The sequence below is a fragment of the Stegostoma tigrinum genome, chromosome 25, assembly GCF_030684315.1.
Source record: "Stegostoma tigrinum isolate sSteTig4 chromosome 25, sSteTig4.hap1, whole genome shotgun sequence".
Classification (NCBI taxonomy): domain Eukaryota; kingdom Metazoa; phylum Chordata; class Chondrichthyes; order Orectolobiformes; family Stegostomatidae; genus Stegostoma; species Stegostoma tigrinum.
In genome coordinates, this window is record NC_081378.1 from 13568969 (window position 1) to 13592105 (window position 23137).

General features: G+C 42.9%; 1 protein-coding gene across 7 annotated transcripts in view; it reads right to left on the minus strand.

The window, feature by feature from the left end:
* Positions 1-210: 210 nt before the first annotated feature.
* The window catches only part of plxna4 (plexin A4), a 658721-nt gene continuing 635794 nt past the window's right edge, over positions 211-23137 (minus strand). For all 7 annotated transcript variants that reach the window (XM_059654487.1, XM_059654491.1, XM_059654488.1 and 4 more), the window contains exons 29-32: positions 18444-18613; positions 10290-10502; positions 4450-4600; positions 211-2304 (exon numbers count right to left, since the gene is read on the minus strand). In XM_059654487.1, the coding sequence (XP_059510470.1) occupies positions 2209-2304; positions 4450-4600; positions 10290-10502; positions 18444-18613 (630 nt within the window). In that variant the 3' untranslated portion in view covers positions 211-2208. The remainder of the gene's footprint in view (positions 2305-4449; positions 4601-10289; positions 10503-18443; positions 18614-23137) is intronic.

Consider the following 23137-nt stretch of genomic DNA (forward strand, 5'->3'; position numbering starts at 1 on the left):
AGATAGCACTGTGAAAATCTGACTGAACAAAATGTGACTCATTAAGTCACGTCTAATCAGTCTCCCTGACTATGGATGTTGCATTGCAGACTCAATGTAACTGGCTGAATATGGGTAATGCCATGGGGTGTCTATGAAACAGTAGGAGGTTATAAACACATTTTTTTAATAAACTTTATTCTATATTACAAATAGTAAACTTTTGTTCTGAACTGCAAAATAGGAGTGCATCATATTTACATACACAGGTATACAATTGATATAACAAAGTTCTGAAGCTTGTCTTTATCAAGTCATTTGATTTCTTTGTTTAAGTAGTATATTTAATGACAGTCATTAATTAGGATAAAAACCTATGTCGCTTTGTCTTGATGTTTCCTAACACTGATTTCTAAGGGTAGGTTGTTACAAATCTTCTATTCTGATGTTGCCGATTTTAATGGAGAGATGTTTGCAATACAACCCATTCAGGTTGGGCACGCTATTCTCGAGCAAAAAGGAAACTTTTTAAAAATTCAAAACTGACACATTCACAATCATGGCATTGCTGTTCTCTGTTGCCGCAAAATCATATTACATGCGTTTCTTGTTTTAAATAAAAAACAAAAATTATTGAAAAGAAAACTAGTAGCCAGGCAGCCCGGGTTATTGCCAAGGCTGACCAATCACATTCACATCACAAGTCTGGCACAGTTCAAGGCAAAAGAAAAAGCTTCTTTTTATTTTATTCCCTTTAAATCTTTATCGGAGCTGAAAGATTCGGTGGCAGCTTCAGATGTCACAATAATATGATATTCATGTCCATCTGATACACATCCTTGTGGGAGGGAGAGGTTGAGGCTCCTGTGTTAGAGTATTTCAGTACCAACCAATGGATGACTCAAGACCTGACTTTGACTCTCTCCCCTACCCCCACCACCCCTCCTTGAGTTTCTGGCTCCTCCTACATCTAACACGTGCAAATCATGTCGGCGCTTTTATAATTTCTTTTTCATCTTGTTCTGCTATAAATAAAATTCACAGTTTGTCAATCTGTGAGTCTTCCTGTGCAAATAAAGAGGAATGTTCGTTTGAAGCCAGCTTGTCATATGTGGTTTTTGTTTCATACTTTTTTCTCATGGAGCCTCACACATTAGGTAGACGTCTATAAATAAATTGTTCTTTTTTTATTCCACAGTGGCACTTATTTTTGAACAGCACTGAAATCCTTTGGTCTTTGCTGGCTGGGAAAATCCATTGTTTCCAAACCAAAAGTCCTTTTCTCATTCTCCATTAGGCCCAGAGTTCTGGAATGCCGCCAGAATCCGGTGAAAATTGAATGCGTCCATTTGTTGGAATTGGTTGCACATGATCACCTCCAAGTTTTTTCCTCAATGCCGAGTACAAGGGTTCGGATTTATAGTACCTTTATTTGTTTGTGTGTGATTGTTCCTCTCCCTGCACCATTGCCCCTATACAGATCTGGAATAAGTTCAACCCCAACCCCCTTGTTGAGATCAGCCCTCCACCATTTTTAGAGAATTTATTTCCCCTCCCCTGCAGTCTTACACCAGATAAATTGCAATACTCATGCATACATTTTTATTTCTCATAGGCCCTGCCACCTCTCACCATGAAGTCAACTGAATAAGAAACTATACTATTGTCTTATGGATCATATTTCGATCAAAGATCTTCCCACCCCACCACATCCCCTCCCCCAAACTACCCCAGCAAAATACTGCAAGGCAAATGCTTGGCTGAAGCCATATGGATATCAATCTGGACCAAAGGAAATTGCTGGCAATCTCCCACAAAATGTGAAGATTTTCTGTCTTTCCTGGTTCCTTGGACTTCAACAGCAAGAATGAAGACTGTCAAGTTCCTCTGCAGATGATGGCTGAGAAAACCACTGTGTGTCTTAGTCCCTCGCCAATTTTGTTTTCTATATGAGTGTTGTCTGCTTTACTTCTTAAAAAAATCATGAGGTGATTTGCGTAGTTTCAACCTTTCACTGACCTTTTGATATATCCAATAATATTCTTGGTGAGAGAGAGAGAGAGAGAGAGAGAGTACAAGAGAGAAGAGAAGATGAACAGATAGAGATAATGGTAAAAGATAGATGATCACGGTGACTTTGTAACCAATCATAACTTGCACTTGAAAGGCGACCATCTTTAGTCAGGCACAGCTTGGCTTCTTTTACCCAGCGTCCCTTGGTTGTGCCACTCAGCTTTCTATGGACATGAGGGCAATCACCTGTTCAAGTTTGTATGCTAATCGCTGTCTCCTAGACTGATCTTCACATTCTAGTGCATTAACTACCTGTGGATGTGGGCACAGAAAGAGGAATGTTAGTATTGAGTTCAACAATGTTTTACAAAAGCATAAAATTCCTACATATTCAATGGGGATATATCAGTAACAGGGCCCTGGGCAGGTGAGTACATATGGGCCCAACAACTGGGCCCTGTGATTTCTGTCCCTGCGCCTGGTTTATAGTGCACTGTATTGAGTTAGCTGATCTCGGTGGCGAGCATGTTACACTCTGGCTTGTTTGTGGGGGAGTAGTTCCAAGTTGGCCATTACTAAATGCTTTAAGGCACATCTGATTAAAAGTGTGGGATATAGCCATTGGTAGGGTGCGAGGCAGCACAGATTGTGGGAGATTGATCTAACCACCCATTTCAGAACCAAGAACATAACAGCACAGGAACACAGGGCTAAATAGTCTATTCTGTGCTGGCTGTACTATGTAATTTGCCATAGTTAGATGGTAAATGCATTTCCAATACAGTTTCTTCCATATACAAAAGCTAATGATTAGTCTAGTGAGTGTTGCTTCATCTCAAACTTCTTGTTAAGATCGCCACAGTCAGTGCTCCCCTCTGGCTCCTTTCAAACCTGTGCCACCCTGCAACTCTGTTCTGGGCACATGAACCCAACTGCAATAAAAGACCCAACTATGATAAAAGCCTTAACAGGTCTATCAATGCTGTTGTATCCATTAGACTACACTACTCTTCCCTAACTTTTGTAACGTTACAAGGCAGTGAAAATGGGAAGAACTGCGGAGTGAATTGGATAATTCAGGAAACTTTGGGAATTTCCTCCCCAACTCCAGACGAATATCTAGTGCGGTCCGGGAGATCAAGAACAGTAACAGTGCAACAGCAAGTAAATGTAATTATCTCAACACTGTTCGCAACCTCTCTTCTCCCCAACCCCAACACCTTCCACCCCAGTAGAGGTGGGATAATAAAGCAGGCCTATGTTTTTGCATGTTCACAATCTTCTCTTGAAAGATGGGGGTGACACAGTGACTTGATGGTTAGCACCGCTATCTCACAGCTCCAGGGACCCAGGTTCAATCCCACATTCTCCCTCTGTCTCTGTGGGTTTCAATCGAGGTGCTCCAGTTTCCTCCCACAGTCCAAAGATCTGTAGGTTAGGTGGATTGGCCATGCTAAATTATCTTGTAGTGTGCAGGGATGTGCATGCTAAGTGGGTTAGTCATGGTAAGTGCAGGGTTATGGGGATGGTGTACATGCGGGCGTGGATCTGAGTTGGATGCTCTTCGAAGGGTGTGTGCAGGCCCGATGGCTCAAATGGCCTCTTTCCACACTGTAGGGATTGTATGAATGAAGCCATATAGAAGGATCCACCATATGAATCTCTGGAGGAAATGTTTTGCACAATGTGTGCCAGTTTGTTCTCAGGGAGGCATGCGTAAAGGAGCAGACAGGAAGAGGGCAGCATGACCATGGTCCATCATATCTTCCATGATCATGTTGCTAAGTGGAGCAGGTTCGATGGGCCAAATGGCCATGATCTTATTAATTGGTGGAGCAAACTCAATGGAACAGATCTCATAATCCTCCTGCTCACTCTTATGTTCAATTAGGTTCTCAAATTCTAGATGTGTCCTATTCAATTTGCAACACTTGCATATTGTCTTGAGTTATAGAAAAATAAGACAAAATGACACTGGGCCTTCAAGGGTTAAATTATGAAAGCAGGTAGCATAAACTTGGCAGATATTCCTTTGAGTATAGGAGACTGAGTGGGGTAACCTAGTAAAGGGTATTGTAGGGCACGTGTTGATGAACCATTTCCTTCAATGAGGAAATCAAGCACAACAGGATAAAAATTAGATCCAATCATTCAGAAAGGAAATCAGGAAATGCTTTATCATTAATATTTGGAACTTTCTTCCCGAAAAGGGTATGAATTACAGGGGAAGAATTGGGACTGCCAAGACTGGGGCAGGTTTCCTTCAGATAAAGTTATAAAGGTGGTGAAGTACAAAGGTCAGGAAATGGAATGGAGTTGCAAATCAGCTGTGGCCTAATTCAATGTCTGAGCTGTCCTGAAGGCCAAGTCCCATTTCTGATGTTGTAACAAACAAGACAGACGATGCCAGTGTTTGGTACCTGCTATCTCTGGCATCTCAGTCAACAGAACAATTACCTCCTCGCTGTATTTGCTAACGTAGCAGTAGATTTCACTGAGGGCACTCATCGCATTGAATTCAGTCATGTGCATACGGGATTGCTCTGCAAGATACGCATTCATGTCCTGGTCACTGATAGCAGGCATTTTTCCGATGTCTGCATAGTACCTGTACAGAAGACAGACAAATAAACAACCCAGTCAAGTTATGTTTCTTCGCAAACCCTACCTGACAGTTAAAAGTGGAGAAGGGGCAACATCGCATCCAAATAGAATGTAAAACATTGAGCTCTCCCATTTTTTTTACTCCCCCAATCATAATGCCTCTCTTTTAAATGATATAGCTGTGGGTAGGGTAACAACATCATGGCTGTGCTGTGCAACTGCTCACCAAACTGTAGGCCGAAAAATGAACATTTATAACTTGTTTTGAAATTTCAAAATCTCTGTAAAAATCTGTACTGTTATTGGCAGCCCCACTGAGAGAGGCAATGGAGTTTATTATACAGAGACTGCCAATGTTTGCAAATATCCTCAGGGTCTGGTAACATTTACCAGGGGTCTTTGGGAGTGAGACCACATATTTGGATAATTCCTGGGAAGGCATTCCATAGTTGCAGGTACTCCTTAGGAATGTGTTATTGCTTTCAGGTAATCCATTATAGAGTGTCAACTTTAGCAGATAACCCCCAGTAGTATGCCAGCATTGGGGATACTTAATTGGAGACACCTAGACCAGGTCAACATTATAGAGATTCCTCAGAAATGTGACAATACTTACTTAATGTTGTCCACACAGAAACATTTAAAAACCATTGAAATCAGCTCACCAGCTAGCTACTAGATGAGTTAATTTGTGGCAAGTACATTAAGGGTTAAGATCAAAGCAACACAATTCTCATTTTTTTGGCTTTCTTATTGGGTTCACAATGAGGGAAGCTCTCCAATTTGATTTTCACACTTGGCACTGCTTTCCCCCTTCAGAGTCTGCATTGGAATTAATCAAAGGACATGAAATACAGCAGGGGCATTAATCATTGTCAATGGGATCCATTCTACTGGTGCCGAGCTTTTAACACATTACTATACACATGTCCAATTCTTGTCTACTGGGACAAATATTCATTATTGGATTTAAGAGGCTTTTGTTTTGTTTTTAACTTATTTTTGCCTTTTATTTACTCCATTATTTAGGGACAGCCATGACTTCGGTGATAGCACCCTCAACTCTGAGCCAGAAGTTCATGGCTTCAAGTCACAGTCCAGAGTTGAAATGCAAAATTCCAGGCTGACAATCTAATGCAGTTCCGAGGAAGTGCTACACTGTTTGAGATGAACTGTGTGGGGTTCAATGATAAAATAACATCCCCTCTACTCTCTTAGATGAGCATAAAACATCCTGTGGCACTATAATGAAGTAAAGCAGTGATAATGGGAACTGCAGATGCTGGAGAATCCAAGATAATAAAGTGTGAAGCTGAATGAACACAGCAGGCCAAGCAACATCTCAGGAGCAATGAAGAAAAGCAAGCAAGTTATGTCCTGTGTCCTGGACAATTTTGTCCCTTAACAATACCGCTGGTGCTCAGTAGCAGCAGTGTGTACTACCCACAAGGTCCTCAGACAATACCTTCCAATCCCATAACCACTTTCATCTAGAAGGACGAGGGCAGTAGATATATGGGAACACCACCACCTCCAAGTTCCTTTCCAAATCACTCACAATCCTGGCCTGGAAATATATCACCATTCCTTTACAGTCGCTGGGTCAAAATCCTGGAATTCCCTCCCGGATAACATTGTGGGTCAACACACAACAGGAGGACTGCAGCGGTCCAAAAAGGCAGCTCACCCCCACCTTCTCAAGGGCAATTAGGGATGGGCAAAAAATGCTGGCCAGCCAGCGATGCCCACATCCACAAATGAATAGGAAAAAGATTTGCAAAATCAGATTACCAGGTCGTCACTGTACATTTTCATTCATGGGAGCTTGCAGTATGCAAACAGGTTGCTTCATTTCCTATATTAATCAGCAACTGTACTTCATTGGTTAGAAAGTTCTTTGAGTTCGGTGGCTGTGAAAAGTGCTTTTAAGAGGGTGACGTAGTAATAATGTCACCACACTGGAAATCTATTAATGTTTTGGAAACATGGGCTCAAATCCCACCACAACAGACGGCAAAATTGGATTTTAACTAAAATCTGAAACCAAAAGTTACATGATCTGGCCAACATGTGACTCCAGACCCCAGAGGTGGATGCTTCCTAACTGCCTTCTAAAATGGCCCATCAAGCTACCCAGTTCAAGGGTAATTACAGATGGGCACCAAATGCTTTTCTTGCCAGCGATGCCCATATCCCATCAACAAATAAAACAAACCTCAGGTCCTCCTTTATTTCTGTGTGCCTCTCCCTGTCTTGTTATTTTTCTAAGCCAGGTATAGGCCCACAGGGCACTGCTGGGAAAGGGAGTGTCATGTTTGATTCTATCAATCTGGTCTGTCATACAACTGTCATTTGGAGTCAGCTGTGGTCCAACGGATTTCAATGTTGTCGTTGAACTGGAAGGTGAAGTGCCACACCAGGAACTTGAACACAGACTCAAAGAATCCTTGTGCATAGTCACATAGTGCCCTTAAGCACCACATAGCAAATGAAGTCCTTCTTCAAATATGGTCACTGTTATAATGTGGGGGAATGCAGCAGCCCAGTGTACACAGGAAGCTTCCATAAACAGCAATGAGAAAAATAACCAGATAACCTGTTCTTTCGTGGCCAAGCGATAGTTATTGGCCAGCATTCCAAGACTTTTCTTTGAAATAGTACCACTGGACATTTTTCATCCACGTAATACGCAAATGAAGCATTAATTTATTGTTTTTATCCATCAGAAAATTTTGACCATTTGCTTCATTAAATGTTTTCCCATACTAAAGTCAGCAGTGGGAATTGTATCAGAGATAATGGGAACTGCAGATGCTGGAGAATCCAAGATAACAAAGTGTGGAGCTGGATGAACACAGCAGGCCAAGCAGCATCTCAGGAGCACAAAAGCTGACGTTTCGGGCAATGTCAGCTTTTGTGCTCCTGAGATGCTGCTTGGCCTGCTGTGTTCATCCAGCTCCACACTTTGTTATCAGCAGTGGGAATGTTTTGCTGATGACTGCACAGTAATCAATGCCATTCACAACTCATCAAATACTGAAGCAGTTTCATGTCTATATGCGCCACGAACTTGATAACATTCAGGCTTGGGCTGATATATGGCAAGTCCCAATCAACATCATACAAATGTGAAATAATACAAATCTCCGACAATTGAGAATCTAACTTTCCCCCTTTGACAGTCAATGGCATGATCATTGATGAATCCCACACAATCAATATCCTCGGAGTTACCATTGGCCAGAAACTGAACTAACCGTATAAACCTATGGTGACACAGGTAAGTCAAAGATTGGGAATTCTGGGGATTCTCACTGCCTGACTTTCCAAGGCCTGCCTTGTATCTACAAGTAAGGAGTTTGATGGAGTACTTGCAGTTTGCTGGATCTCCAAGAACACTCAAGAAGTTTAACACAATATAGGACGAGGTTTGGCCAGCACTCTATCCACCAATTTAACCATTCAAGCTGTTGACATAGCGACAGTGTATACCAGTTACAAGATGCGTGGCAGCATCTCACCAAAGTTGCTTCACCAGTGGCTTCTAACACTGTGGCCACTACAACCTACAAGGGCAAGGGCAGCAGACACAATACAAACCAGTTGTAAGCTTTCCAGCAAGCCACGCACCATACTCATGTGGAAACATATCACGGTCCTTCATTGCCACCGAGTCAAAGTCTTGGGGAATTCCCTCCCTCACATAACTGTGGGTGTACCTTGAGTAGATGGACTGCAGTGGTGCAAGAAGGCAGCTCACCATCCTACTCCGGGCTATTTGGGATGGGCAATAAACGCTGGTCTTGCCAGTGATGCCCACATTCCCATGAATGAGTGAAAAACGCTAAACCTAGTGGGAGTATGGTGTAGGATGGTGAGGAAAGTGATAACTCTGGATGGAAAACAGGGAAATCTCTCCTCATCTCAGAGATTCACAACAGACCAAACTTCAAGTGTGCAATGGCATGAATACTTTCCTTCTGCAATGTTTATACTTCGATGTGAATCAGAATTGCAACCTCTAGGATTCACACATTTGCATGATTTCATTGGAGGTCCTCTAATTAGGAAGAAAAGCAAAATGTTTGCCTATTTCCTGTGAAAAATATCATTGCGATATATATTTTTCTGCTAACCTATAGGCTGAGCGACTGGTATACATAATTGAAGAAACGCTCCTCCGTAAATTTTTCAGAAATGTAGAAAAGCCAGAACAGCTTGTTTGTTGAACTGTAACGCTGTGGAAGATTCGGTGACGAACTAGCAGAATGCTAATAAATAAAACATACGGAAGGCTCTTCCACTTATGGCAGTTCCACTAAAAGGCTAGAGATATGAGATAGTTACTAATAAGTCCAACAGGGGATTAAGGTGACATTTGCTGGCTCATTGAATAACAAGAATCTGTAACTTGCTTCCATAGCCCATATTTAAGGTATATAGAAAAGATACTACCTAAAAACGAAAGGAAAAAAAGATGTTATAAGTGTACGGAGATCAAGCTCAATGAAGCAGAGTGGGCGGAGACCTGGACACAGTATAAACAACTCCGTGCAGGTCAAATGTTTCTGTATAAATACTCAACAATATTGAATACTCCCTTCTATAAAAATGCCACTTCGAATAATTTTACAATTTACTTTAATTTGGTTGAAATACAGAGAAATCTAATTGTCTATAACAACTTATTGCTTGAGGGGACTCTAAGGTGCTATTATGAAGTAATAAAGGAATTATTCTCTTGAGAGATTGCTAATGGTCTCTCTCCCTCCTTAGCTCGCATTATTTTTTTAAATCAACATGTCACTATCAATACTGACAGTAAGAGCGTCACAAGTGTTGAATCAGGCAAAAGCCATCTGCACACCTCTGTCAGGAATTCTTGGTTGGATTGACAGGCAGGCAGACAACTCATCAGAGCTGGAGCATCAGTGACTGGCAATTCATAACAGTTCAACTTAATTGAAACTTGTCTCCACCTTATTGGCACTGACTGAAGAATTACTTGATTCCATCTCTCCATTGCTCCATCCCTATTGCCCACGCATTCATCAGTGATCCAGGTGCGATTGCTTACTCTCTAGATTCCTCAAGCTTTCATAAAATAAAGATTAATCTCCTGCATGCTGCTGCAATGATTAAAAAAAAAGAACTGGGGGATAAAAACTGTTGGGGCACTAACAAAAAGGTATACACAAAATAAAATTCAATACCATTTCTGAAGAAGGGTCCCGACCTGAAACGTCAGTTTTCCTGCTCCTCTGATGCTGCCTGGCCAGCTCTACACTGTGTCAATTCTGACTCCAGTATCAGCAGTTCTTACTATCTCTCAATACTTTGTCTGTTGGTTTTAAAAGATTTTGGACACTGTACCTGATAACAAGGTGTAGAACTGGATGCACACAGCCTCCAGATGAACTCAGACTCCAGCTTCAGCAGCTCCTACTATCTCTTGGACATGGTATGTGTTTGGCTGATAGCCAACACTGATCCAATTGGATATTAATGTGTCTATCTGTTTGCCCATTGGGCGAAAGTGGTGCATCACCTAGGATGGGCATGTCAGGCAATCAATGGTATGAATGTAGGAGGGGGGCGGTGCATTGATAACAGGCAGGAGGGTCCTGTACTGGATCTTCCAGGCAAATAGGCAAAAAGAGTCGGCAACACTGATTTCAATGCTCAGCACTAACCTTTCCACCCAGCTTTTATAGTTGGGAATGTCCTTGGCGTAGAGCAGCTTGTTGGATGGTGAGTCTTTGCCCAATCTGTGCTCGGACGTTGAGCAGGAATCCATGAAGGTCTGGGCCACCACCGAGAGGCAGGCATCCGTGATGCTGCTCTTGTGAATGTCAAAGACAAACTGAGGATTCTTGATCACATTCACCCAGAACCTCAGTGGCAAGCTGTAAGGAGGAAAGGAAGACAGGGCTAAATATGGCCAATTATTCCACCAGCTACCATTGTATTCACCGAATCTCTTAGAATTGTGCCGCAGTCCCCAGGAATCAAGAACCAATCTCTAAAACTCTGCTGCCTTCAGCCCAAGAGACAACAACCAGAGTAACAAAACAAAAAAATTCTTTGTAGGTTTCAGTTCATGATAGAGAACGTGCAGTTTGATGGAGAGTCGAGAGTAATTTAATCAGGTAATGAAGGTTCAATTTGTTTTGCCATTTGTGTAGGAAGGTGGTGCACCATGAAATTGGGCACTTTGAGTGGCCAATAGGAAGGCAAGGGGTTGGGGTAATTCACGGCAAGAGGTCATGGCGTGAAATATCCAGGAATATGTACAACCGGAGTTGACAACTGAGGTTCAGCTTTATAGCAGAATGCGCAGGGTAAGTTTCAACAAAGAAGGTCTTCACCTGTCAGATCTCACCCTTTCCAAACGCTGGCCCACTCTCTTTCCACGACAACGGCTATCTGTTCCTTTAGCACAGGAGAGACAGTACTGGAGTAGTAATGTCTAATACCATTGGGTTCAAATCCCATCACCATGAAAATTGGTGGAATTTAATGTCACCCTTACCGAAACAAAATTATCATTCAAGGAGTTTTGCCATATGCACCTGGTCTGGCCTATATGCGACTCAAGACTGATAGGAATGTGGTTGATTCTAAACTGAAATGGTTGAGAAAGCCACTTAGGGCAATTAGGGATGGGCAAGAAATACTGTCCTTGTCAGTGATACACAAACCCTATGAATGAATAAGATTTCAAAAATAAATTCTCAGGCATGTAGCAAGCAGCTGCAGCTGATTCAAACCAATTGACTTTCTTGGTTTTCATGATTTAATCTTTCCAACAGGCAACATCCTTCGATTTTAGCTGTGACGCCACATGTTAGCATGTTATATCCAGGGCTTCCTAGGGTTCACCCTAGTGGGCATTCGTACAATTTTGACTGCATTATTAATCAGGACCTGACTGCACAGCAGCTCTGTAATAAACAGTGGGTACACTTGAACTGATGAAATGATTTCTACACGGTCAGATGAAATTAGCTCAGAGATGAATCTTGGCTCTTATCAATTATTTGGGAAACTGTAATTAAACATACTCTCAATGAGCTGCTTACCAATGGTTCCAGCTCCTTACAAACATTCCCTGTATCCTTTACCTCCCTCTCAATCTCCTGTTTTCTCACTTCAGTTGCTGCTGAAGCAAATATGTCACAAAGACCCTGCCTCCCTTGACCCCATTCCCATCCTAAACTGTGATTTCCATCTTTGATTACAGGAATTTCAAGAAAAGTTCAGCAGGTCTGACAGCATCTGTGGAAAGAAAGCAGAGTTATCGTTTCGGGTTGAATGACTCTTCTTCAGAACTGATGGCAGCTAGGTAAATATTGGTTTATGTGCAGAAGATAAGATAGGATGAGGTGGTAAGGAGTAAATAATAGGTGGGGATAGAGCCTAAAGAGAGAGAAGTGCAGTTGGACAGACAAAAGAGTGGATAACGATCTGGCTAGTAGGGTGAATAGCTGTTAATAGACACCATTGGTGGCGGACAATGGATTTTGTATAATAGCATACCAAGTGATAACAAGGCCTGCTGTATGGGGGAGAGATAGTAGGAACTGCAGATGCTGGAGAATCTGAGATAACAAGGTGTAGAACTGGATGAACACAGCAGGCCAAGCAGCATCTGAGGAGCAGGAAAGCTGATGTTTCGGGGCTAGACCCTGCATCAAAAATGTGGGAGGGGCAGGGGGAGGCGGATAGAAGATGGATAGAGGAGAAGATAGGTGGAGAGGAGACAGACAGGTCAAAGAGGCGGGGTGGAGCCTGGTGAGTGTAGGTGGGGAGTTCGGGAGGGGGTAGGTCAGCCCAGGGAGGATGAACAGGTCAAGGGGGTGGGATGAGGTTATTAGATAGGAAATGGGGGTGGGGCTTGAGGTGGGAGGAGGGGATAGATGGGAGGAAGGACAGGTTAGAGAGGCGGGGACGAGCTGGGCTGATTTTCGGATGGGGAAACCCAAAAGGTAGGGGGAGGGGAAACTTTGAAGTTTGTGAAGTCCACAAAGTCTGTTGTATGGGGCTTGGGGTTAAGACTTGGGAGACCTCAAGCGTTAAAGTTGTTGATTTATACATTCACAGTTCTTTTATTTGTGGTCACAGGATCCAGGTGTGACCTAAACAAAATTGATTTTGAGGTTTAGCATAACTCCCTTACTGTTACACTCTATGGGCTGTATCGAAGGCAACTCATTACCACGGGAACCAATGGCTGCTCGGCCCATTTGATTGTGGGTGACATCCTGCCACAGTTTCCCAATGGTGGGAGAACCTCTCTCAGTCAAGTCAGACTGGGAAGGGGTTGCTGTAGGATTGCCAGTCACTGGCAATGGAATGCCAGCTTGGGACATGAATGAGGACATTGACACCAACTGTGTCCCTGAAACCACTACATGTAAATTTGGTTGAGGGGTCAAAAGCCATTCTTTCTCCCTTCCAAGGCATAACCCCATTGAGTTTACCAATGACTTTCCAGGGGAGGAGGTGATCCTTGTCATCTGCTCTTTTGTGCCCAACCATGGAACCAATCTTAGGTGGGGGAAGGACCAGGGAACATCAGTTCCCTGTCTTTGTCTCTGAACCCCTGCATCCATCTCTCCCATAAGCTCTAACTCCTCAATTCCCATTATCCCTTCACCCACCTATAGTCTCAGTTTTCCACTACATCCCTGTTGCACTGTCACCACCTACTGGCAGCAATGACTGGCATTAAGGTCCAGACGGTGTTTCTGAGTTTTGTGCCATCTGCAAACTTTAAAAATGATGTCACAGAAGAGCAATAGAATTTTTACAGCTTGGAAAGAGGCCCTTCAGCCCATCATGCACATGGTAGGTCATCAAACATCTTTCTTTTCTAATTCCAATTCCCAGCACTGAGCCTTTCAATCATTCAAAAATAATTCCTAAATGTCTTGAGGATTTCCACCTCTATTACCTTTTTAGGCAGTGATAACCAGAGACCCAGCTGAAAAGTCTCACATCCCCTTTAAACTTCCCACCCCTTTCTTTAAAACCATGTCCCCTGATTACTGATCCCCTCTACTAAAGGTAAAAGATTCTCCTGATCTGCCCTGTCTATGCCCCTTAGATCTTTCTGCACCTCAGTTAGAAACCCTCCATACCCTTCTCTGCTCTAACAGAGACTATGCTCCATGCTCCAATAACCCATGTTATTCATATATATAGAAGAGAACAGAGATCCCAACATCATGTCTGGAGCCACTATGCACTGCTCTCCAAGCTGCAGGATTACCATTCACCACTACTTTCTGTTTCTTGTCCCTTGGCTAATTTTCTATCCACACAACTACTGCATTTAATCAAAAGTGAAATGCTGCTGACACTGGAAACCTGCAGTCAAAATGCAAGCTGCTGGAAATGCTCTTTAATCCCTTTTAATCACACAGGCTTCACTGTTGTTAGCTAGCCCATTATGTGGTACCTTGTCATAGAACCCTTACAGTGTGGAAACAGGCTCTTCAGCCCAACAAGTCCACACTGAACCTCACAACATTCCACCCAGACCCATCCCCCGATAACCCACGTAATTCACACATCCCTGAACACTACAGGCAATTTAGCATGGCCAATCCATCTGACCTAAACACCTTTGGACTGTGGGAGGAAACCAGAGCACCTGGAGGAAACCCACACAGACACATGGAGAATGTATAAACTCCATACTGACAGTCGCTTGAGGGTGGAATTGAACCCGGGCCCCTGGTGCTGTGAAGCAGCAGTGCTAACCACTGTGCCACCATGCCACTCCAAAGCTTCTCCTTAACTAATTCATGAGACATGACCATCATAGGTTGGCTAACATTTATTGCCCATCCCCATTTACCCTGGATGTGGTGGTGATGAGCTGCCACGTGATTGAACTGGTGCAGTCCAAGGCAGCAGCTCATCACCATCTTCTCCATGGCAACTAGGATGGGGAATTCACAAAAATGAAAAATAAAAGTCCCTAACTGTGTTAGTCCATAGCTCGTCTGGTTGCACTCTCCCTCCAGGAGCACAAGGTGCTAATCTGAAGGAGCTGTGTCCTTCGATATAGCCAAGAAGGATACAGGGCTTGTTCATCTTGATGCGCCTCTTAGCACCTGAGCTTTTTGAATTAAAGAAAGCAGCCAAAGATGCCAGACCACCATTGTTGTATATATGTGCGTGTGCGTGTGTGTGTGCGTGTGTGTGTGTGTAGATGTGTGTAGATGTGTGTGTGTGCGCATGTGTGTGTGTGTATGTGTATGTGCGTGTATGTGCGCGCGTGTTGCAGGGGAGTGCAGAAAGGCTCTGATTAGATCTGAGCCCTGGTCCCTGTTGTCTCAAGGTGGCTGGGTGCTTCCCCACCCCATCCTTAGTTGAGGCCAATTATCTGAGTGTGAATGCTTCTGCTCAGCCAAAAAGTAAAACATCTTTCCAATTCTTACCAAGGTTACTAGCTCATAGAGTCCCATGTTTTTCATGCATCTTAGGATGGGGCTGTTGAGGGATACCATGGATTTTGCAAAGTGATCACCTCTTGCCCACCCTGACATGCAGTGGCACCCACTGATGGCATCAACCTCCCTCCCATGCTTCCAAAGTAACACTCCCAACCTTGTATTTAAATGCATTTCTTGATATCCTCTTCTAATCTCGAGTTCTTTGTTCACTTGACTCCAGCATTTGTATGTTTTCCCTCCTCTACATACCCCAGTATTGGCAGCCTTCCTATTATTGATGACCCTCTGCTTCCAAGAACCCTTCCAAAAATGCACCCCACCACCTTTTACATTATCACTTTGGACTTGGCCTGGATTCACCACGTGGTCAGGTATCTCCCTGACCAATCCTGTCATTTGCACACAGAATGTCTACCTGGGTGAGGTACCAGGGTTCTGATGGTACCATGGGAACTATCTCCAAGCAAGAATCAACATTGAGGAAGGGTCACTCAGACCAAAACATTAACTCTGATTTCTCTCAACAGATGTTGCCAGACCTGTGGAGCTTTTCCAGCAATTTCTGTTCATGTTTAATAATCAACCGGATGTTAATAGCTAGACAGTATCAACAATTATGTCATGTCGTGTGAAACTGGAAACCAAGTGTGGAATGGTCTAGCAATGCCCTGTTTAAGCCTCTCTGAGTGTAAATAGTTAATGAAGACTGTTAGTTTTAACTTTCATTGCAATTTCTCTTGTTTCTGGAATACACAGCTATTAGCCCTATCGATCAACATACAAGGAAAACATTCAGGAAAAAGGGGGAGAACCTTAAACCGAGGAATTGAAGGGTGAGGCGGGGTGCGGGGGAATGGAAGGGATCTGTTAATTCAAAATAAATATGTTCTTGCCCACATTCTGGTGTCACAGGAACAGCAGACTGCAGTTGTGCATATCTTGCCCTCTCTCATGTGTGATGAATGGAGCAACTTCCACACAATTAAGGACATTATGCTTTGTAGAAAGTAAGCATCTGCTTTATTTTTTATTACTTTTAAATGAGTACTTAATCTTCCAGCAGTTTAATCAATGAGGGGTATGAAGCAATAAGGAAGATTCTACAGTCTGTCCTCACTCACATCAGCCATTTCAACACATTACACTGGAGACACTTGAAAGATTTTAAAAAATGGAGTTTCTTATTTTTCCAACCAAGTGAGGCCTGCAAAGTCTTGTTCATATCTTAACCCAGTTCAGAATAGGTAAACTACACAGAACATAGAGCTCATAATCCCCACAGCATTCATTTATTAATTATGTCTGAATGTTTTGGTTAGTCTCTAAGATTTCTTATCTGGCACTGTAACCATTACTGTGTTTCACCCAAGGTCTTAACCTTTGGCTGGAGTCAATTATTGAAGAACAATAGTCCTCTGCAGTGCCTTAGGACTATTAATGATGTCAAAGGCGCTGTCTCAATGCAAGTTGTCATTGCGCATAACCAATGAGACCTCTTGTTAATGCACAATCTCAACCAGTTAACTCAAATAAACTGTACATATCTGGGGGTAACATTCTTGAAAAACACCATGAATCTCAACAAACCAGCTCACTTCCCAATTACTGCCACAGTAAAAAAATTGCCCAGAATTCCAGTGTCAAAACATGGAAACAAACCATTTAACTATCCAATCCCTTTTCCTATGTCAATGCTTCATAATTCTCTCTCTGTCATTGAACTGTATGAATGAAACGCCATCGGCTCATATGCTGGACGGTGTTAATTTCATCAGCATGTATTCACTGTTAAGTCAGTGGCATTGGCACTGAATCAGTCATGGTCATCATACAGAAATGGCTGTGCACCCAAAAAGTGTCTTCACCCTTAACTGGGAGCTCAGTTACAACCTCTTGGGTGTCCACCCCTTTACAACAGGACATATGTGCAACTGAGACATGAAGGCCATGGGCATGGGCACGGGCACCTGGGATGCAGTCGCTAACAGTCATGATCTCTTAGGGGTAACAGCCTGGACAAAGAACAATACAGTATAGGAACAGGCCCTTTGGCCCTCCAAGCTTGCACCGACACATTTTCCCCTTCCATAATAAAACTGTCTTCACTGACAGGATCTGTATCTCTCTATTCCCTTCCTATTCATGAATTTGTCCAAATGCTCCTCAAATGCTGCAATTGTGTCTGCTTCCACCACCTCCTCTGGCATTGTATTTCAGCCACTCACCACTTTTTGTGTGAAAAACCTGCCTCGCACATCTCTTTTAAACTCCCCCACCCTTGCACCTTGAACCTGTGTTCCCCAGTAATTGACCCCTCCACCCTGGGAAAATGCCTCATACCTTCCACTCTATCCATGCCATTCACAATCTTATAAACTTCTTCAGATCGCACCTCAACCTCCTGTGTTCCACTAAAAACAAACCCAGTCTATCCGACCTTTCTTCATGGCTAAAATCCCCCACACCAGGTAACATGCTGGTAAACCTTTTCTGTACCCCCTCAAAAGCATCTACATTCTTCTGGTAGTGTGGCGACCAGAACTATATACAATATTCTAAGTGTGGCCTAACTAAAAGTCTATAAGGATGCAGCATAACTCATCCACCCTTATACTCAATGCCCCTTCCAATGAAGGCAAGCATGCCATAAGGCCTTTTTAAATAACATATCTACCCACACCGATACCTCAATGATCTGTGGACCTGCACACCCAGATCCCTCTGTTATTCAATGCTCCTAAGGGCTCTGCCATTCACTATATAATTTCCACCTGTACTTGACCTTCCAAATTGCATCATCTCACATTAAACTCCATCTGGGAGTTTTCTGCCCATGCCTCCAACCGATTTATAACCTGCTGTATCGTCTGACAATCCTCCTCATTATCTGTAACTCCACCAGTCTTTGTAAACACACAAGTAGATTGGCAAGAGAAGGACCCAGAGAAACCAGAGGCTTTCAGCTCCCCAGCCCTGTTGTCCTTTGCAGTAAATGCAGCATAGGCTGCCATGCCAAAGCTGATCTCCTGAACCTGATGTTTAGTGCAGAATTGGCCACCATGGTGCAAAGCATAATTTCACTAGATAGAAAGGAGGCGCAGTGGTAGTGTCCCTGCCTCTGAGGTCTGGGTTCAATTCCCACCAGCTACAGTGGAGTGTCATAACACATTGGAGCAGGTTGAGTAAAAATATCCACAATACGGATGCTGTCACTGTCATACAAACTTTGGACACTTCAAGTCATCATTTTAACACTGAAAGCTGAATTGAGGCCTCCAAATTTCCCACCATTGCTGATAATTTCCATCCATTTACACTTGCTGGCTTGGTCCACACATGAGCTCTCCTGCCCACCCTACACACAGTCCCTTCAGTACTCACCAGTTGCTCTTCCACGTATGTCTGACATGGGGGTCATGGATCTGATGCTTGTCTGCCTGCTCATCCAGAAAATCAAACATGTACTTGATGGCAAGAGGCAGCGCGCTCCCTCGGTGAGCCGTGCTGAAGATGGTCTCAAAGAGGTCGTCCACAAATTTCTGCAGGGTCCCCTGCAGCAAAGGGAAGAGAAAAAAAAATGTCCAAGTGGCCATAACAGACGGGACGCGGTGATGTTATCAGCTAAACTGGAAATCACCAATGTGGAAACAATGCTTGTCCAGTACTGCAATCCTTACCACTAGCACAAACACCTCTGCCAAACTCTCCAAATAAGTCATGTTATCAAAGAATATGTTACCCCAACAGCATCTCATTTTGGTCCATTATGCCACAGGGGAGTGGCAGATGTGTGTGAATAAAACAGTTGCGATTCCCTTACACATAACGGTGTCCTCAAATTTATTTAACCAATTATAAGGAGTAATTATTTGGAGAAACAAAAAGACTCTGATGCTAATAGAGTGAAACTACTGGTGAACAACATACAAGTTCACGACAGGGTTAACACTTGAGGTGAACGCTTGGTGCACTGATAAAGATGAATGGTGTGGCCGGTCAAAAGCAGCAAATTCTCATTCTGCTCAAACACCGTGGAAGAATCGTGTTGCTGACAATCATAATATTTCTAGCGTGTCCAGGACTGGTGACAGCTTATCTTGGCATACAAGGAGTTGGGGGGTGGGGGGGATGGGGGAAGGTAGCCAGAGACAAACAAAATAGCATTCTCTGTACCGAGCAGCTGCTCAGGGTGGCAGCAATATTAATGAAATTGTGTCAGGCTTCATCTGTTCGATAGGCCTCAAGCATCGCTTTTCCTCAGATTTATTTTGGAAGAAAAATGTTATGCCAGTTACGAAAATGAGGTGACGCTTGCTTACAAATTTCAGGACATTAAACATGCCAAGAGGAATCAATTTTGTCGAAAGAATTGCCTCTTGTAATCGGCACTGATGGGCCCAATGTATAAGTTACTGACATAAACATTCCTAGGATGCAGCCAAAGGCCAAACACAGTAAATTACATGAAAGCAAAAGCTGCAGAGCTCGAAATTTGAAATAAAAACTGGAAATGCTGCAAAAATGCAGCTTCTGGCACCAACTGAGGATGGAGAGACAGAGTTGATGTTTCTAGTTGAATTTTTCAGACCTCAAAGCAAGTTCTGATGCAAATTCATCATGGCTTGCAAGACAAAATTATTTCTTAGCCTAAGAATGTTTGTGCTTCGAGTTGGAAATTCTAGGAAGAGCATGAAGTACGCTTAAATACACTTTGAATTATACAGAAACAGAAATTGGTAGAATGGCTCAGCAGGTCTGGCAGCATCTATGAAGAGAAAATAGAGTTAATGTTTTGGGTTCAGTGACCCTTCCTCAGATGATAGCTAAGAAAAAGTTGGCTTTTCTGCTCCTGACTAAAAAACTTTTTCCTAGCTACCATCAGTTCTGAGGAAGGGTCACTGAACCAAAAATGTTAATTCTGACTTCTCTTCATAGATGCTATCAGACCTGCTGAGCCATTCCAGCAATTTCTGGTTTAGTTCCAGATTTCCAATACCTGGTTTTATGGTTTTTATTTTCCAATTATTCATACCTGCATGACATTTTTTCAGATCCATGGAAATATATTCCCTTCCAAATGAGAGAAAACTTTGAAAGTTCCCCTGCAATTGAGATCTGCCATGTTGAGTGTCTTTCCTCACTGATGCGTAAGAGAGCCAGAGAGCACTGCAGTAACTCACCAGTTGTTCTCAACGCCATCTTTTGCAACTGTGGCTACTGTCCCAATGTCAGCAGGCATGTGGGCAGCTCCTCTCCAACTCACACACCATCCTCATTTGTTGCTAGATCAAAATACTGCAATGCTCCCATTGTCCCCCTAGCACAACTGTGACAGAGTGTAAAATGTGAGGCTGGATGAACACAGCAGGCATCCAGCCTCACATTTTATTATCTTGGAATCTCCAGCATCTGCAGTTCCCATTATCTCTGTGACAGATTGTAATGGTTTCAGAAGGTGGTGTGCCATCTTCTCAAGGACAATTAGAATGGACAATAAATACTGACTCAGCCATCGATACTAACATCCCAAACAAAAGTAACTTAATTGTAGACAGTAGGAACTGCTGATGCTGGAGAATCTGAGATAACAAGGTGTAGAGCTGGTTGAACACAGCAGGCCAAAGCAGCATCAGAGGTGCAGAAAGGCTGACGTCTTGGGTCTGGACCCTTCTTCAGAAAAGGCTGAAAAGGCTTGGCTGTGTTCTTCTATCCCCACACCTTGTTATATTTGATATTCACAATGACTAGTCTATCGTGAACTCACTGGATTCAGGAAGAATAAAGGTATGGGCTGCTTGTATGGAGTGGAGAATGGGACAAGTTTAATGCATTAGCAAGCGACTGCAGTGTTTGGAATAATGCAGATCAAAAAGGCAATTGTTTAAGATGTTTAAAGTTGGCATCAGGACCCTAGGAGAAAATACAAAGAGTAGAGGACTGTGGATGCTGGAAATGTGAATCAAACACAGAGAATGCTGGAGAAACCCAGCAGGTCTGGCAGCATCTGTGGAGAGAGAAACGGAGTTAACATCTGAGTCTGATATGACATTTTAACTCCGTTTCTCTCTCCACAGATGCTGCCACACCTGCTGAGTTTCTCCAGCATTTTCTGCTTTTATGTCTGAGAATAAAATATGCTTTCATCCCCACCAAATATAGTCAATTTTTATAAGGAATTTGGAATCAATTGAAGACCTATTCCATCCCCTTCATTCCCTTCCCCAAACTGTTCTTCACTTATTTCATGGGGCAGAAATTTTCTTTCGTGGCAACTTCAAGAAAGAAAATCAAGCAGCAGTATTGATAGTTCTGTGGTTCCCTAAACCCTCTACTCCTAATAGATATTGATGCAGCTCTTCTACAACGCCTCCAGGACCTGTAATATTGAGGGCCCATTGATTCCATTTGGAGTGAATGTACTTGAATTTTTAAAATAATTTTTGTTTCATGAATGTGAGGGATGTTGACTGAACTATACTTAGCACCTTTCCCTAAAGCACAAGTTGAATGACCCACTTTCCCATTTCAAAGGCCAACAAATAGTACAGATAAAGTTATGTTTAGGATAAATGAGTTACTAACAAAACAAATAGGACAGGAGTAGGCTATTCAGCCCCTTGAGCCTGCTCAATAAGGTCATAGTTGATTTGTTGTGTTTCAAATTCCATATTCACATCTACCACTAATAACCCTTAATTCTCCAGCCTAACGAGAGTTTATCCACCTCCATCTTCATAACATTCAATGACTCCCTGCCCATCTCCATCATCTTCTGAGGCAGAGTTTCATTGTCACACAGCTCGTAAAAAAAAATTCTCCTCCTTTCTGTCTTAAAACAGTGATCTCTAATTTTTATGCAGTGTAGCCCCCACTCCCTCCAGACATGCCGACAAAAGGAAATATGCCCAGTTTGTCCAACTGTTCCTCATAAGACAACCCACTCATTCCAGATATCAAGCTAGTGGACGCCCACTAAATTAGCTCCAACACAATCGTATCCTTCCATAAATCAGCAACCCAAACAGAAACCAGTATTCGAGATGTGGTCTTACCATGCTCTCTATAACTGAAGCATAACATCCATACCATTCATGTTCATTTCCCATCACAATAAAGGATCAAGTCTCATTTATCTCCTTGATTTCATGCTGCATCTTAGCTTTTCGTGGTCTATGTGCCAGATCATTTAGATCCTTCTTCACGCTGGAATTCTATAGTGGTTCTCTGTTTAAATTATAGAATCCCTACAGTGTGAAAGCAGGCTGTTTGGTCCATCAGGTCCATACTGGCCATCTGAAGACCATCCCACTCAAACTCATTCCTGTAACCCTGCAAATCCTGGGGATGTTCCACCTAGCCTGCATATCTTTGGACTGTAGGAGGAAACTGCAGCACCCACAGAAACCTCATGCAGATACAGGGAGAATGTACAAACTCCACACGACAGTCACCCAAGGATGGAATCGAACCCATGTCCCGAGTAACTGTGAGGCAGTAGTGTTAACTATTGAGCCACCGTACCATCCCAAATAATATTCTGCTTTTTCAATCTTACTCCCAAAGTAAACAACTTCATATTTTCCCTGTTATATTCTGCGTGCCACATTTTTCCCAATCATTTAACCTATGTCTCCAAGTTCCTTACATCTTATTTACAAAATACTTTCCTACTAATGTTGTGTCTCCTGCAAACTTGGAGTCTATGCCTTTGCTCCCCTCATCAAAGTCTTTGCTGTGAATTACAAAAAGCTGACATTCAGCTGCAAGGCTCGGCATGACTCCATGCGTTTCTTCTTGGCAATCAGACAAAGTTCCATTCGTGCATACTCTGTTTTCTATCAGCCAGCCAATCTTCTATCCATGCTAGTGTTACGCCCAACACCATGAGTTCTTACTTCTCACAATAAGATCTTTTGTGGCACCTTATCAAATGCTTTCCAAGAATCCAAATACATTATACCTACAGGGTCCATTTTATCCACAGAGCATGATACTCCTTGAAAGAACTCCAATAAAAAGTGATAATTTAGCGACTTCCTTCACTTGGCGCTCACAGGAGCAGAGTTTCTGTCTTG